Source organism: Bacillus rossius, chromosome 7 (assembly GCF_032445375.1).
Source record: "Bacillus rossius redtenbacheri isolate Brsri chromosome 7, Brsri_v3, whole genome shotgun sequence".
Classification (NCBI taxonomy): Eukaryota; Metazoa; Arthropoda; class Insecta; order Phasmatodea; family Bacillidae; genus Bacillus; species Bacillus rossius.
In genome coordinates this window covers 41160853-41174838 of record NC_086335.1, presented here as the reverse complement: position 1 = coordinate 41174838, position 13986 = coordinate 41160853, and the positions used below count along the sequence as shown (strand labels likewise).

Here is a 13986-nt window from a genome sequence, read left to right as displayed (position 1 = left end):
ATACTGAAGAGAAGTTTTGAAAAATATATAGATTTTGTTCTCAATATATGTAAGCAAATTATGGGATGTATCCTAATGTTTAGTTTACTATGTAGTAACTTATTTCATCCATGGTATTACTAATCATCGTAATGTGTATTTATATTTGAGTAATTTATTATATATATTACATAAACATGCATTTTGAAACAATAAATTTAATGTGTGTAGTTTACAAGCTTACATGAGCCTATATGTTTTAAAATGTTCAACGTAATAATACTACTAAGATAAATTAAACATTTTTGTTTTAAAATTGAATAATGCTACTTAATGTTATTTTCCTGGTGAGAAATAGTAGTAATAAGAAATAGCAAATAGTGGTATTATTAACCATGTAATTTGGGTACTAAGCAAGATTCTTTTATTTTGAAACAATGAAAATGCACCACAGCAAAGCCAGATTGTAGGTGTCCCAGTAAGTATTCTTTATTGCTTTACAAAAGTGTTAAACTTCATGGTTTAATTTAGATGAAACTATACTAATATTAAAATTAATTAATTCCTGTTCCTCTGTTACTCTGAGTGGAGTAGTTTGTATGAAAAACTAAATGAACGTGTTGGTACAATGAGTTGTCTAAGGAGATATAGTGATATCACTACCCAACTTAAGTTAATATCCTAAAACTTTTCCTCGACAGAGATGGTTCAAAACAATCAAAACACTATCACATAGATGTTTTATAGAAAATTTATAATGTTCACATTCAAAAATCTCTATCAGTATACTGCATAACTCCCAGATTAAAGTCATATAAATAGATATGCCAACTGTTACGGATATTCCGTAATTATTACTGATTTTAACCATAATTACGGGGTTACGGACGTGACAAAATTTCTACGGAAAATTCCTTAAAAGAAGAGACGAGACAGTCGATATATGTTATCGACTCTGACTTGGCTGTGGCTGTCACATGGCGATATATCGTATCGACTTCAGCGTGTGCGCCATTCAGTTGTGAGAACTTGCGTCTCGGCGTGTTGTGCTGTTAATTTTTTGTAATTTTAATGTGTTACGTGTTGCGACCGTATAGTGTGTGTATAATAGTATGTGTTAGTCAACATTTTTTGTGATAAATGTTCTCACCATTTTTTCAAAGCGGCAAAAAGTTCTTCAGAAATATAGACAAAGCTACACTGAAGAGTGGCCATGTTTGCATGTGTCCAAACGGTCTGAAAATCACGTGTGGTGTTCTGTGTGCGATTGCGACTTTTCAGTTGCTCATGGAGGTAGAGACGACTGTAGGCGGCACGTGAATTCTACTAAGCATCAGGACAACATGAAAATAAAATGTACATCGAAGCCGGTAACATCATATTTTGCAAACAAAGACGACACTTCCGTTACAAATGCCGAGCTTTTATTCTCGTCATTTCTGATAGAACACAACATTCCAATTGCATGCGCGGACCATGCGAATTCTTTGTTTCGAGCAATGTTTCCCGATTCTGCCATTGCAAAAAAATTTGCATGTGGAAGGACTAAAGCTACTGCTCTAGTTAAATGCATGGCTGATTCCACAACAAAGCATATTGTACAGCAGTTACAAAATGGGCCGTTTGGTTTGGCAACAGACAGTAGTTCAGATTACAATATGAGCTCTGTAAAATTGTATCCAGTTGTTGTGTCATACTATAATAGTTGTCAAGGCCGAATATGCACCTCGCTATTGTCTTTGCTGGAATCCACTGATAGTACAGGGAAAGGAATCTTCGATATATTGAATAAGGAACTGACTCAGAAGTCTATACCTTGGAAAAATTGTGTCTCCTTCGCATGTGATAATGCAAACACAATGGTGGGCAATTTAAAAGGAGTTATAGCTTTCATTAGAGAAGTTCAACCTTCTGTACTTCTGCAAGGATGTTCTTGTCATCTTCTTCATATAGCTGCACAAAAAGCCTCTAGTCAATTCAGGGATTTAAATGTTGAACAGCTTTTGATACAGTTGTATTATTTTCTTCAAAAGAGCTCGAAATGTAAGAACTGTCTAAAGTTGTGTCAAGCTGTTTGTGGCACCAAACCCCACAAAATTTTGAAACATGTGAGCACTCGATGGTTGTCTCTGTTGGATTCTGTTAACAGGATGATCGAACAATTTGAAGCTTTGGAACATTTCTTCTCTGGTGACAATGCTGATGTTTCCAATTCACAGTTTCTCGACATAAAGTCTCAGATTGAAAATCCTTTATGTAAACTGTACTGTCTCTTTTTCAGTAACACTCTTCCACTTTTTGTTTCTACCAATGTTTTTCTTCTACAAGAAGCTCCCCAAATACATGCTCTACAGAGGAAACTTGTTGCTCTTTACACAGATTTACTAGTAAGATTTGTTAAGCCTACAGCACTCAAAGATAGTACTGATAATGCATCTATTTTTGATGTTGACTTTCAAAGAAGAAAAAATCAGAAAGATGATCCTGACCTAGTGATTGGTGCTAGCACTAGAGCCTACATCCAAGGGAAAAATCTTACAGCTTTACAGATAAGTCAGTTTTATTCCAATGTTAGGGAATTTTACAAAGCAGGCTGTGACTACATTCTCAAGAAAATGCCCATTTACAATGAGTTTCTGAAGCATGCTGAGGTATTGGATGTTCGTTTGAGAAGAAAAGTTTCATTTTCTTCTGTTCAGTACATAGTTACTTTGTTCAAAAACTTGCCTGTTAATATTGGCCAATTGGAAACTGAATTTGCTGCTTACCAGTTCTCTGATTTTGGTGAAGAAGTTCTTGCTGCTCCTAGTATCGATGTAGCATGGCACAACATTTCCAGATTGCAAGATGAAAGTGGGCTGTACAAATTTGGAGAACTCAGCAAATTAATGTTAACTATTCTTTTAGTTCCTCATAGCAATGCACCAACTGAAAGAATTTTCAGCATAGTACGAAAGAACCAAACTGTATTTAGACCCAATTTATCTATAGAAACACTAAATGCACTGCTTGTGCAGAAAGTGAAGTCATTTACTCACAACACCATATGTCACCAAAACAAGTTTAGCAAAGAAGAGTTGGCTGCAGCAAAACGTGCCACAAAGTTGTCCCTGTCTGATGAAGGACAGTAATATGGGGTAAGCTACCTACCTTTGTTTACTGAAAAAACTATCATGTATAAACTATCAAAAAATGTTTTTATATAGTGTAACATCCAATATGAGATTTATCTTTAACATTGGATTATACTCACTATCAGTAGGTTCATAATGTTCAGTGTTCATAAATTTTTGTCGCGCCTGATTTACGCATGTGTAAAAAAAATTGTGATTACTGATTGTCTCACCTGGGGGTTGGCATCTCTATATAAAGATTGGTTAATCTATCAATGATTTTGCTCCAATTAAAGTATAATTTCACAGTCTTATCTTCCATATTTTGCAAAACTTTATCTATATTTAACAATAATTATAGTTTAGATTGAATTTCTCGTATTACTGATAATATATCATAGAGTCAAACCACACTTACAGCCTTTCTCAATGTCACAGATACACACCTAATTGTATGCAAGCTCTATGCAACAGAAGGATTCTTTCAAACAATAAGGGAGGGTTAGGCCCACCACGTGGGGCTAATGACACACAACAAACTAAAGTTACAGCACAATTTTCAGTGACAATTAATCCTAAGTTGCACTTACCATTAGGTCTTTAAACTCCCATGTTACCAGACCCAGATCAGTATGTAGTTTGTAAAAAGCTTCACGCAACAATACATTTTCTTGGATCAAAAGTACGTTGTTGGATTCAAATTTACTAATGATACTTTTGTACAGTTCTTCTTGTTCCACAGACCTGAAACAATTGCATTTTAGTGTAAGCTGAAAGAAATGTGAAAAAAAATCAAAGCTAAGGATTACCATAATTCTAATTCATTAAGTTCCATTAATAACCAATAACCAGGCAAATAATACAGGTACATTCATTCAGGGTTCATTTATTTGGCATACTTCATTATGGCTCATTCTATAACCCAATATTGGTTAAGCGCTGGCGTTTGATTTTTCGGGTGGATTCTGACATTTGTTTATCATGGAAGCAGTGTGATAACAGAGACTTATTTAAACAGTAACACTCATGTGTACATTTTATTGCCATATAGCTGCTTTTTACCAATTTTTTAAATATCAGTGTTCTGCACAAAGAAAGGAAGCATTCTGGAAAACACTGCTGAATGTGAAGAGTAAATTAGTAAAGTAGGTGCTAGTATATTTGATGGCAGGAAAGTTGATTTGAGGTTTCATTTGTGTAGTTTACTTTGTGTACTGGAGCAATATCAATATCCTAAGTACTGCTCAAATTCCATAGTATATAAGTATATAGTAATTAAATTATATCATACTTGTTTTTATTCCATTGTTTATATATTCTGTTAATGTAACAAATGTGTGTATCCTTAACATAATTGTTTTAATTTGTATAAATAAAATGTAAAAAAATTCTGAAACTTGTTAGCTGTAAAAATATGTTCATATTATTTTTTTTTGCAAATGTATATTTTAGTTTATCAAAATCTCACTTTGATTTTTTGTGCTTTTGGATATGCAAACTGTAAATATTAGGATTCATGTACAAATTACATGTTCAATGGCCTTATGGTACCTACTGTAATCAAAGGCTCAATGGAATAAATAAATAATTAAATAAATAAATTAGTTGATATTAATAAACAAACATTCTTTGGTATTCCCATTAAAACTATACTGACATTTAATAATCCTGCAAAATCGCTAATCCTGCACAGCCTTGATTTAGAATGCGGCAATTCCAGACAATTCACTGTATTCCAAAAAGCTGTAAATTTTCACGATGTAGTAACAAGACTTTTTGCCATCAACCAGCATACTTCAGCCACTGTTATTCTTATATCACCTACCTCATTCATCAGAAGCAAATGATTTGAATCAGCCAAACCATTGTCCATGAATGAGACACATCACTCTATCACGTGAAAACATTATACAGTCTCTGCTAAGAATATTTTCAATAGATACAGTATGAACATTGTGATACATTAAATTGTGTCCCAGGGCTATTTTTAATATACAATAAAACTAAATTAATTATAAGCTAATTATACATACAATTCCCGTGTGGCTCACACACTGACTGTCAAATCTATACAAATTCTAACCCACTTCCAGATGAGATAGAAATGTGGAATCTTACTACCCCATAGATCCCAAGCCATTACCATTACATATGGAAAAATTACAAAAGGTACAATTTTTTTTTAAATTTTTCAAGCCCCCAAAAAATTCAAAACTGCAGCGCACCTTTATAAACAGTACAGACCTCTTCAGAGACCCTTGTTTGATCGGTGGCCTTATCTAAATTTTAATAGGGTAAAATAACCTAAAAAAAATTATTTTCTTTGAACCCCTTTGTTCACCTGTGCCTCAAGTGTTTGACTTGATACTTTTGGATTGCCTGCTGGGCCAAAGTTAATGCATAATAATTTTTTTTTTAATTTTTTTTTATACATATTTTTTCCCCTTTAATATGGTGGCCAAAATACATACCAGTAGAATTCAATAGTTTTTTTTCACAGAGGCAAAACAAACTTTGTCACTTGAACCTGACGAAATTCCAGTTAGATGTTTAACTGTGTACAATTTCCAATCCGAAAAAACATGTTTTGGAGGGTGATCGCTGTCGCCTTAGGCCAACGCCGTTCCCATCACTTGGGTCAAATTTCTAGTTTATTTAATCATAACACATAACAAAAAAAAAACGTTAACTTCAGCCTGGCCTCGACACAGATGTGAAATTGTCTCTTCACTAATTCACTTCATATAATATTTTTGTGAGCTGCCTAAAAACACGACCAAGCGACAACTAGTTGAACAACATGACGACTTCACCTTACAATGGCATAAAGCATCACATAGTCCAACTTACCAATAAAAACACAGCATCCTTTACAAGGTCAGCTTCACAAAGCTAGTAAGATGTTCTGCAGCAAAAACGTTATACAAAGTTGTGGTGCTTTCTGATTTATTACAAAAATAACGTCCAGCGAACATTCTACTACAAACGCATACCTCCCAGAATTTCTAGGTAACAAAATTTTAAGTAATGTGAGCAACTAAAAAAAAATAAGCTTTCCAGAAGACAATTTAATAACTGCGCCATTACCTGTGGCTGGAACAATTTTCTAACATTACTGCAGTGCCAAAAATAGGTTTAAAATTACTCTAGATGCAAAGTGCAATAGTAATACATACTGAAAAGCATCGAAATAGAGTAGCAATGCAAAAATGTACATTACACACTGTGTTACTCTATCCCACAAACTTAAAATGTTTAATTGATATTTTAGTATCTAAAAAACCAAATATATAAAATGCCTCTACATGATACTAGATGAAACATGATTATCAAAATATAATTATAATCTTTACTAGAATACCTGCACTATAAAGCAGCTTAACATAATTACATTTCCATAGTGGATTTCCAGGGAGGGGGGGGGGGGCGGGTTTCCTGCAACATTACATCACTCAATACTAATCCAATTAACTGAGCAAAAACTTCAAATCATCTATTTTAAAAAAAACCTTAATACATTGAAAACAAAGTATATTTGGATGAAAATCACAATTAAAGGTATTCATGAATCTACTTTGCCTATTTAAATATTATAATATTCGCAATGTCAAGGTTTAGCTAAAGGAAGACATGACAAAGTTTCAATTCAAAACCACTGGAATTGATGGAATCAAAAATTCATAATCAGGATACTGTCAACACTACTAGTTACCTTACATAAGCACAATCCTGATACTCACAACAAGGGAGGACTTCTTGGTTTCCAAGGTGAGTTCTGTACTGCACGTTGCTGCAACTGATTCTGCAAATACTCTATCTCATTATCCTTCCTACGAACTGTGTGGGTGTGTTGGCATTCTTGGCGTGCCAATTTGCCTTTCAAAATTGTCACCTGAGAATCAAATGCCTTTTTGTCAGTCTGAATCATATCATTTCATATCTAACTGAAATTATACACATTTTAAAGATGTAAAACAATTTATGTGTTATAAAGAGTGTACAAGAATTTTTTTTTTTGTAATTTCTTGCATGCAAAGAATTTCATGCATGCAAACTATGTTTTTATAAAGAGACACACAAGACTTTAATTTTATTGCTGTGCCTTTTAAATCCTTTTGATGCTTGTCTTTTGCTGTTTTCATCATTTAAATTTGTTAAGTAATTGAAATTGTTTTAATAGTGTGAAATATACAAAAAAAATACAAATCTACAATCATCAGATTTCAATTTTTTTGATATGGTTAATAGTTTTTGACAAATCCCGACAGCTGATAACATGTTTAAAGTTACTTTTATTTTAAATCTTCTGATGTATGCTCAGCAAAATACAAGTTGATTTTAACTAGTCTTAGTATCAGTATTTTTGAGTTACGATAGTTACATAATAATTAATTTAAACAGTTTATTTATTATTTATTAATATCTATAGTTAAGTTTATTGATTTGGTGTACATTATTTCATTTGCTGTCTTCATTTTGAAACCTTATGAATTCTATTTGTTGATTTCATTATATTAAGAAAATGTTTGTCTTCTGAAATTTAAGCATCCCCTATTTTTTTTATTATTCTCCTTTCAGAGGTACTTTCACACTTTTTTATTTAAAGTTGAAACACTTAAAAGATGTGTTATTTTGATGGGATGAATGTGTACTATATTTATTAGGGCAGGTGAGTCCTGCTCCAGTACAGAAGTCAAACTTACTTTGATACCATACTTCACAAACTATACAAATAAGCACCATTTGGCCAAGCAAGTGTCTTCTCATTGGATTTGTTTTATTTTATTTTTGAACATCTCTACATTGCACCCTTTCTAAACTAAGCTTGGTTCTCAGTAAAATAGCATTCAGGTAAATGCATCAGCATTTAACATGCTAATGTACTGCTTTTATATTTTACTAAAACTCCTAGCCTATACCATAAAAAAAAAAGTCTAGAAAGATTTCCAGCTTCAATGACTTACTTTCAGGCTATATTTAACTGTCCTCACTACTCAATACTCACTACTAACTACATCTGTACATGGAACCAGTTTTACTTTACAACGTACAGGACACGATTCAGCCATTTTTATTGTTAGCTTAGATGATTCCAAAATGTATTTAAAATTAAGCTTCTAACATCTAACAAAAAGAATCTGAAATTTTTTCAGTCCTTAACCACTTGGTTGTTTTTTATAAGAACTTAGATATATACACGTATATTAGTGAGCAGTTCCTTAATACAACTCTCAAGTGTTTAGACGTGTAGTAGACATATCACAATCACTTTATAAAGTCCATGTAGCCTGAAAAAAAAAGAAAAAATCTAAGGTAACTTATCTATAATTTAATTTTCCAACTTAGCAAACAGGGTAGAGTCCAACTAATCTGGGTTGGATAGGACCGGACCATTTGTGAATAACCTAAATCCAGATTAAACATAATTTGTGTTAAAATGCACTTAATACAAGTTTTAGATAGGTAAAACTATCAAAATTGATAATTATTGTTTTAATATTGTAACGGGCGAAAATACTGTTGGATACCAGAGAAAGTTTTTTGTTTTTTTTTGATAAAGAATAACTAGCCAGACGATCAGGAACAGCGGTACACGATGAGGAAATGACAAACGCAGCAGGAAACATTGAAGGACAGGTGAAGCGGGAGTTGGGGAAAGTTTGCGAACGATAGCATAACACGGCCGCGGAAACAAACAGGGGGGTTGCCACTCGCGCTCTGCTGGCGCGACCTTGGTCACAGCGCAGCGAAACTCGGTCAGGCACAGGGAAGGAGGGGGAGTGTGTAATGACGTCAGAAGCGGCGCCGAAGCGGAACTGTTTATGTTATTAACAAACACACGCAAACAGGGTCAGGATGGGCTTCTTATACGGGGAGATTTTATTCTAGAAGGCAGAGTCACAGAGTCAGTGGGAAGCCATGCTACTCCGCTGCCGAGACGACGATTGGTGAGTGACCAGTCACGATGCGACGATGGTTTAACACTAGACAGCAGCACAACGGCCTTATGCCCATGTAGCTGGTAATAGTTGGTATCTCTCTCTCTCATTTCAAAAACTAAGAATACGCAGTTTAACAATCACGCGGTAGACATTAGGAATAATAAATTAATTTAAAACCGTCACGTAACTTGGGAGAAATTAGTCTGCAACAGTTGGTAACAAATGATAAACGATACAAATGAGGTTAAGAATAAGCTCTAAGAAATGGCCGACAGCACGGTTTATTTATTAACGACAGTATCCCTGATAAGCACGACTATGGTTCAGTAATTATGTGTTAATAATAGAATGTTATAAATTGTAATTATAAAGACCCAGAAAGTAGAGACTTGATATATGTGTTGAATAAACTGTTAGTTGAAACTGCGGAAACAAACATGTTCTTGTGGAAACGTTCACCCTTAACCTCTTTCTTTAAATGTTTTGCAAATAGGGACTCGTCACCCTACCTTAAGGATAATTAAGGAAAAACACGAGTGGTGGAACCGCCCCCAGAACCTGATACTCATGACAGGGCCGTCACGATATCAGGAACACAAACAATCCCGGTAGACTCACTTCCATTCCCTTTCCCCATCATCCTTCACGATTCATTTCATTATCAACTTTTCATGTACATATTCCCTTCATTTCCATCTTTACGGTCAACACAGATAAGAGTAAGTTGATGGCCGTAACAATATTACTTTATTCAATAGACATAAGTTTTTTTTAAACCCATCTGGATAAACCTGATGTCCAGACGAGTGGGGCCCGGAATAGCGGGACTCTAGGTACTGTACTCACATCTAACTCTAACTCCCACCAATGAAGATCACTTAAGATGTAAAGTCCAAATTCAAGCCTTAAAACAGAAAATAAAGAGCACACACACATACCTCTTCTTTGACTTTCTTCAATTCCATCTGAAGTTTCTCAAATTTAAATTTGAGACTTTTTGATTCAACACTCGCATGATCAACAGTTTTGCCTTTCTTTGATAACTCAGTTTTCAACTGCTGTATCTGAGCCTGTTGATTGACAGAGTTCAAGGTTAAGATCACACAACTGCAACAAGTGAAATCTCAGTCTAAAGCGAATACATGGATGTGGTGAGTTCATTCACTACTAAAGCGTTAAGTAATTGGATTGTGATTAAATCATAGGTGCATTATGTATTCAGTATCACTTATAGATAAGAAAATAAATATTTTGTTGTACTACAGTGAAATATTTTTCCAGTACGTTTGGAACCATAACCATAAGCAATTTTGTCAGAATGGAAAACACAAGAAATATTAATATACAGAAATATATAAAAATATACAGAACTATATATGTAGAAAGAAAAAATACACATGAATATTACTGTTTAAAAACGACTCTGATATCACGTTGTGTCCGTGATTCAGATCTCTTCTTAAAAAAATCATTACGGAAATATAATCCACTGAAATGAAAACCAAAAATAACAATGAACTTTGAGCTTACTAGAAAATGCAGGTAGTGCAGTAACACTACCTGGCTGTCAAGGTTAAAACTTTAAAGCAGAAATCTACAATCTCAACACAAGTGGCTTGATTAGTGCCAGATTACAAAATGTGCTAAACCATAACAGCCAGATTAAAAACTTTGCAATGTACTTAACCACTAATTATAAAAAAAAAAGCTTACAAATAGAGACCTTTGTCATGTATGTGTATCAAATTTGGAAGTTCTCAAAAGTAGACTGGCATACGTATCCCACAATGTTATACCATCAACAGTATTTGTAAATAACTTCATGTGGTTGCAAGAATTCGTAAAAAAAAATACATGATGTTTTGCAAGTAACAGTTTGGGAAAAGGTGAAACTGGTACCACTTTTCAGAACTGTCTAATATGAGACATGTTACATGATGCAGACCATAAATTAGACATAATGTGGTTTCTAATTCCTACAAAATTAATTTCAGTGGAAAATAACTATGGACAATCTCAATATCAGTTAATATTGTTAAATTTATTTTTTAAAGATGAAAATTGCGTGACAATTGCTTATTTTACCTACTAGGTTCTACAAAAGTCATGTTTTTCATTTCCAAAAAAAAAAAACACACACACACACATACATACATACATATATATATATATATATATATATATATATATATATATATATATATATATATATATATATATATATATATATATATATATATATATATTTACACACACACATACACAATACACAATGGTTTGAATGATGACAATAATTGCCAGCAAAGCAAATACCAAGATCAATTAAATGCAATTAAATGTGATGAACATAGCTTATTAAACACACATCATTCATTAATTTTTTTTTCTTCCAATGAACAGATAAAGGTTGTCAAATATCCTATTTTTTAAACAGACTAACTTCAATAAGAAACTGACTGTACTGAGGAGATTATACAATATGTTTTTTGAATGGTTCTGTAGCAACCCAGATTACAGCCTTCCTCATGCAATCCAGTAATAATCATTTGTTATAAATTTTGGTTATATTTCAGGTTAGATTTAAAGTTTTTCCTTTTTCAAAGTTATTGTGAAAATAATTATCCGGGTTTATTGTTTTCATTTTTAAAATTCACAAGTTTATTTTTCTCGTAATTTTTTGCTGGCCTCTTTGTGTGGGAAGGCATGCTGACGTAATTCTCCTTCGTTTTTTCCACAACCGAGGCTTTGTTTCACACGCTAGGCGCGTGAGTCACTGGCACAGGAGTGTGAGAAAGAGACAAAATCGCTACGTCGTGGGAACAGAAGTAAGCATTTCGTGGACGCTTCTGTTGCTATGCACCGTGATTGGCTGGAAATTACGTCAGCAAGCCCAGGACACTGCCCACACAAAAGAAGGAAGGCTGTAAAGATCAGTCATTGTCGGAACACCGGACCAGGCAGTCATTGTTCGAACACCGTGACAACAGGTCGTGGTCGGGCGATGGCTCGCATACTATTGTAATGTTTTATTGAAGTAAAACTTTGTGGCTACGGTCCGGGCGACGCCTAACAACCTTTTTTTTTATTCTCTTCGGACATTTTAATTAATTAGAAATTTGTTGACCGTAGTCGTAGGCAAAGCCCACAGCGAGGCGACAAAGGGTTTTGTCCAGCCGTTGCTGCCCGGAATTGATCCGGGCAATATAATGTAATTCGTATTAAGAATCTACGTGTTTTTTTCTCCTTTCTGGAGGTACAGTTTAAATTTTTTTGTGTGCTCTGTTGTATATAATATGGTGTGATTTTTACATGAATAAAAAATAAAACAGGTAATCCATCGAACATTGAGTAATAATTTCTTTGTGACCTGCTTCTAACCTGTATGTTCCACTCATCACCAAATTTGAGCTAGCCGGAGGTGGTGAGTGCTGAGTGGTAACAGTTCTTGCAATGGGGAGATTTATTTAAAATGTTTTTTTGGACACACACTGTTGCTTGTTACACTGCACATCACAAGAAACCTCCATAGCAAAAAAAAAAATTAATATGCAAATACAAAAAAAAATCCAAAATCAGATAACGTCAAAAAAGACTATATACTTAATGATTCAGTAACAGGAGAAGTGAAATGAGTAAGATGGAAAAAAAAAAAAAAAAAAAAAAATGGAAAATGGTAGAGTTGGTTGACGTAACCTGTAAACATTTGTTTTCATTAGAGAGAGTGTGGTGGTGAGTTTCAACATCCTCGTGCTTGCTGCCTGCCACGCGGTAGCGCTGAAGGATCTCCCAGGCAACGCTGACCAGCGACGCCAGCAGGACAACCAATGGCTTAGCTGCGAGGTTAACAGTGTCGGGTTCAACGCTTGGTAGCTGCGAGAAGCCAAAATATTCCAGTTCCTACAAAAACAAAAGAGAACAATTATTAACAGGTGTCTATAAATACCTTGTGAAACAATTTCATGACTTTTTCAAGACCTTTCAATTATATTTTCTTACAACTTTTTTTATATCATGTCATTTTTATACATACTTAAGCAAAATAAAATACAACATGAAATTGATCTACAGTAAATCCCTGTAAAGAAGTTTCTCAAAGTACTCAAAAATTTAGAATTATTAACAGGGAATACTTATTAAAAGGGTAAAATGTATGTATTAATATGTTAAATATTAAAATTTTAGACTTAAAAGGGTTTTAAATTCTCAGGAATGAGCTGCTTTTTTATGTTAGAAAGCTAAAACGTTTTCTGAGATAATTTCCACATTATTATTTAAATTATTTAAATTTTTTTGACACATACTGTGTTTAATATAAATGAGTGGTAAAATTCTGTTTTTCAGATACCTAATATATTGATGGCCAAATGGCAGCTCGCGGGCCACCCTGAAGAATGTTACAATTAAGAATCATTATCTGGCAAACCGTCTTGTATTAAACATCTTTGGTTGAATACATGTAGAATAAATTGTAAGTAGAGACTGTTACAAAGCCATGATATTCTCACACAAATATTGAAAAATATAAAGTTTTTGTCATGGTCTGTCATTGTTTCATGATAATTATTTTTAGTTTTAGAATTTTTTTTTTTTTTTTTTTTTTTTTTTTAGTTTTTGTAACTACTGTTTTTAAGTGAATTATTTTTCATTTCTGCATTACATGCTAATGTTGTACAAAATTTAATGTTTATTCATGTGTGTATAGCCACTCAGATTAGTTTCAAAAATGATATATGGCCCTCAGGGGTGCAACAACTAAATTTCCATAGGGGGGGGCAATATACCTTTTTATAAAGAATCATCGATCCCCCCTATTGAAGCGGGGGGTCCGGGGGTCCTCCCCCGGGAAAATTTGTGTTTCAAGGTGGAAAATTGTGCTATTTAAGCAGTTTTATTATATAAAAATTGATTACACAGCACTTTCTTTGCCCCCGTTCGCCCCCACTTCAAGGTTT

At 33.8% G+C, this 13986-nt stretch overlaps 1 protein-coding gene across 6 annotated transcripts in view; it reads right to left on the bottom strand.

The window, feature by feature from the left end:
• LOC134533885 (uncharacterized) overlaps positions 1–13986 on the bottom strand; it is a 32672-nt gene that overhangs the window by 12008 nt on the left and 6678 nt on the right. For all 6 annotated transcript variants that reach the window (XM_063371649.1, XM_063371650.1, XM_063371647.1 and 3 more), the window contains 4 exons: positions 12728–12931; positions 9973–10104; positions 6833–6984; positions 3683–3836 (listed from right to left, as the gene is read on the bottom strand). In XM_063371649.1, coding sequence (XP_063227719.1) covers positions 3683–3836; positions 6833–6984; positions 9973–10104; positions 12728–12931 — 642 coding nt within the window. The remainder of the gene's footprint in view (positions 1–3682; positions 3837–6832; positions 6985–9972; positions 10105–12727; positions 12932–13986) is intronic.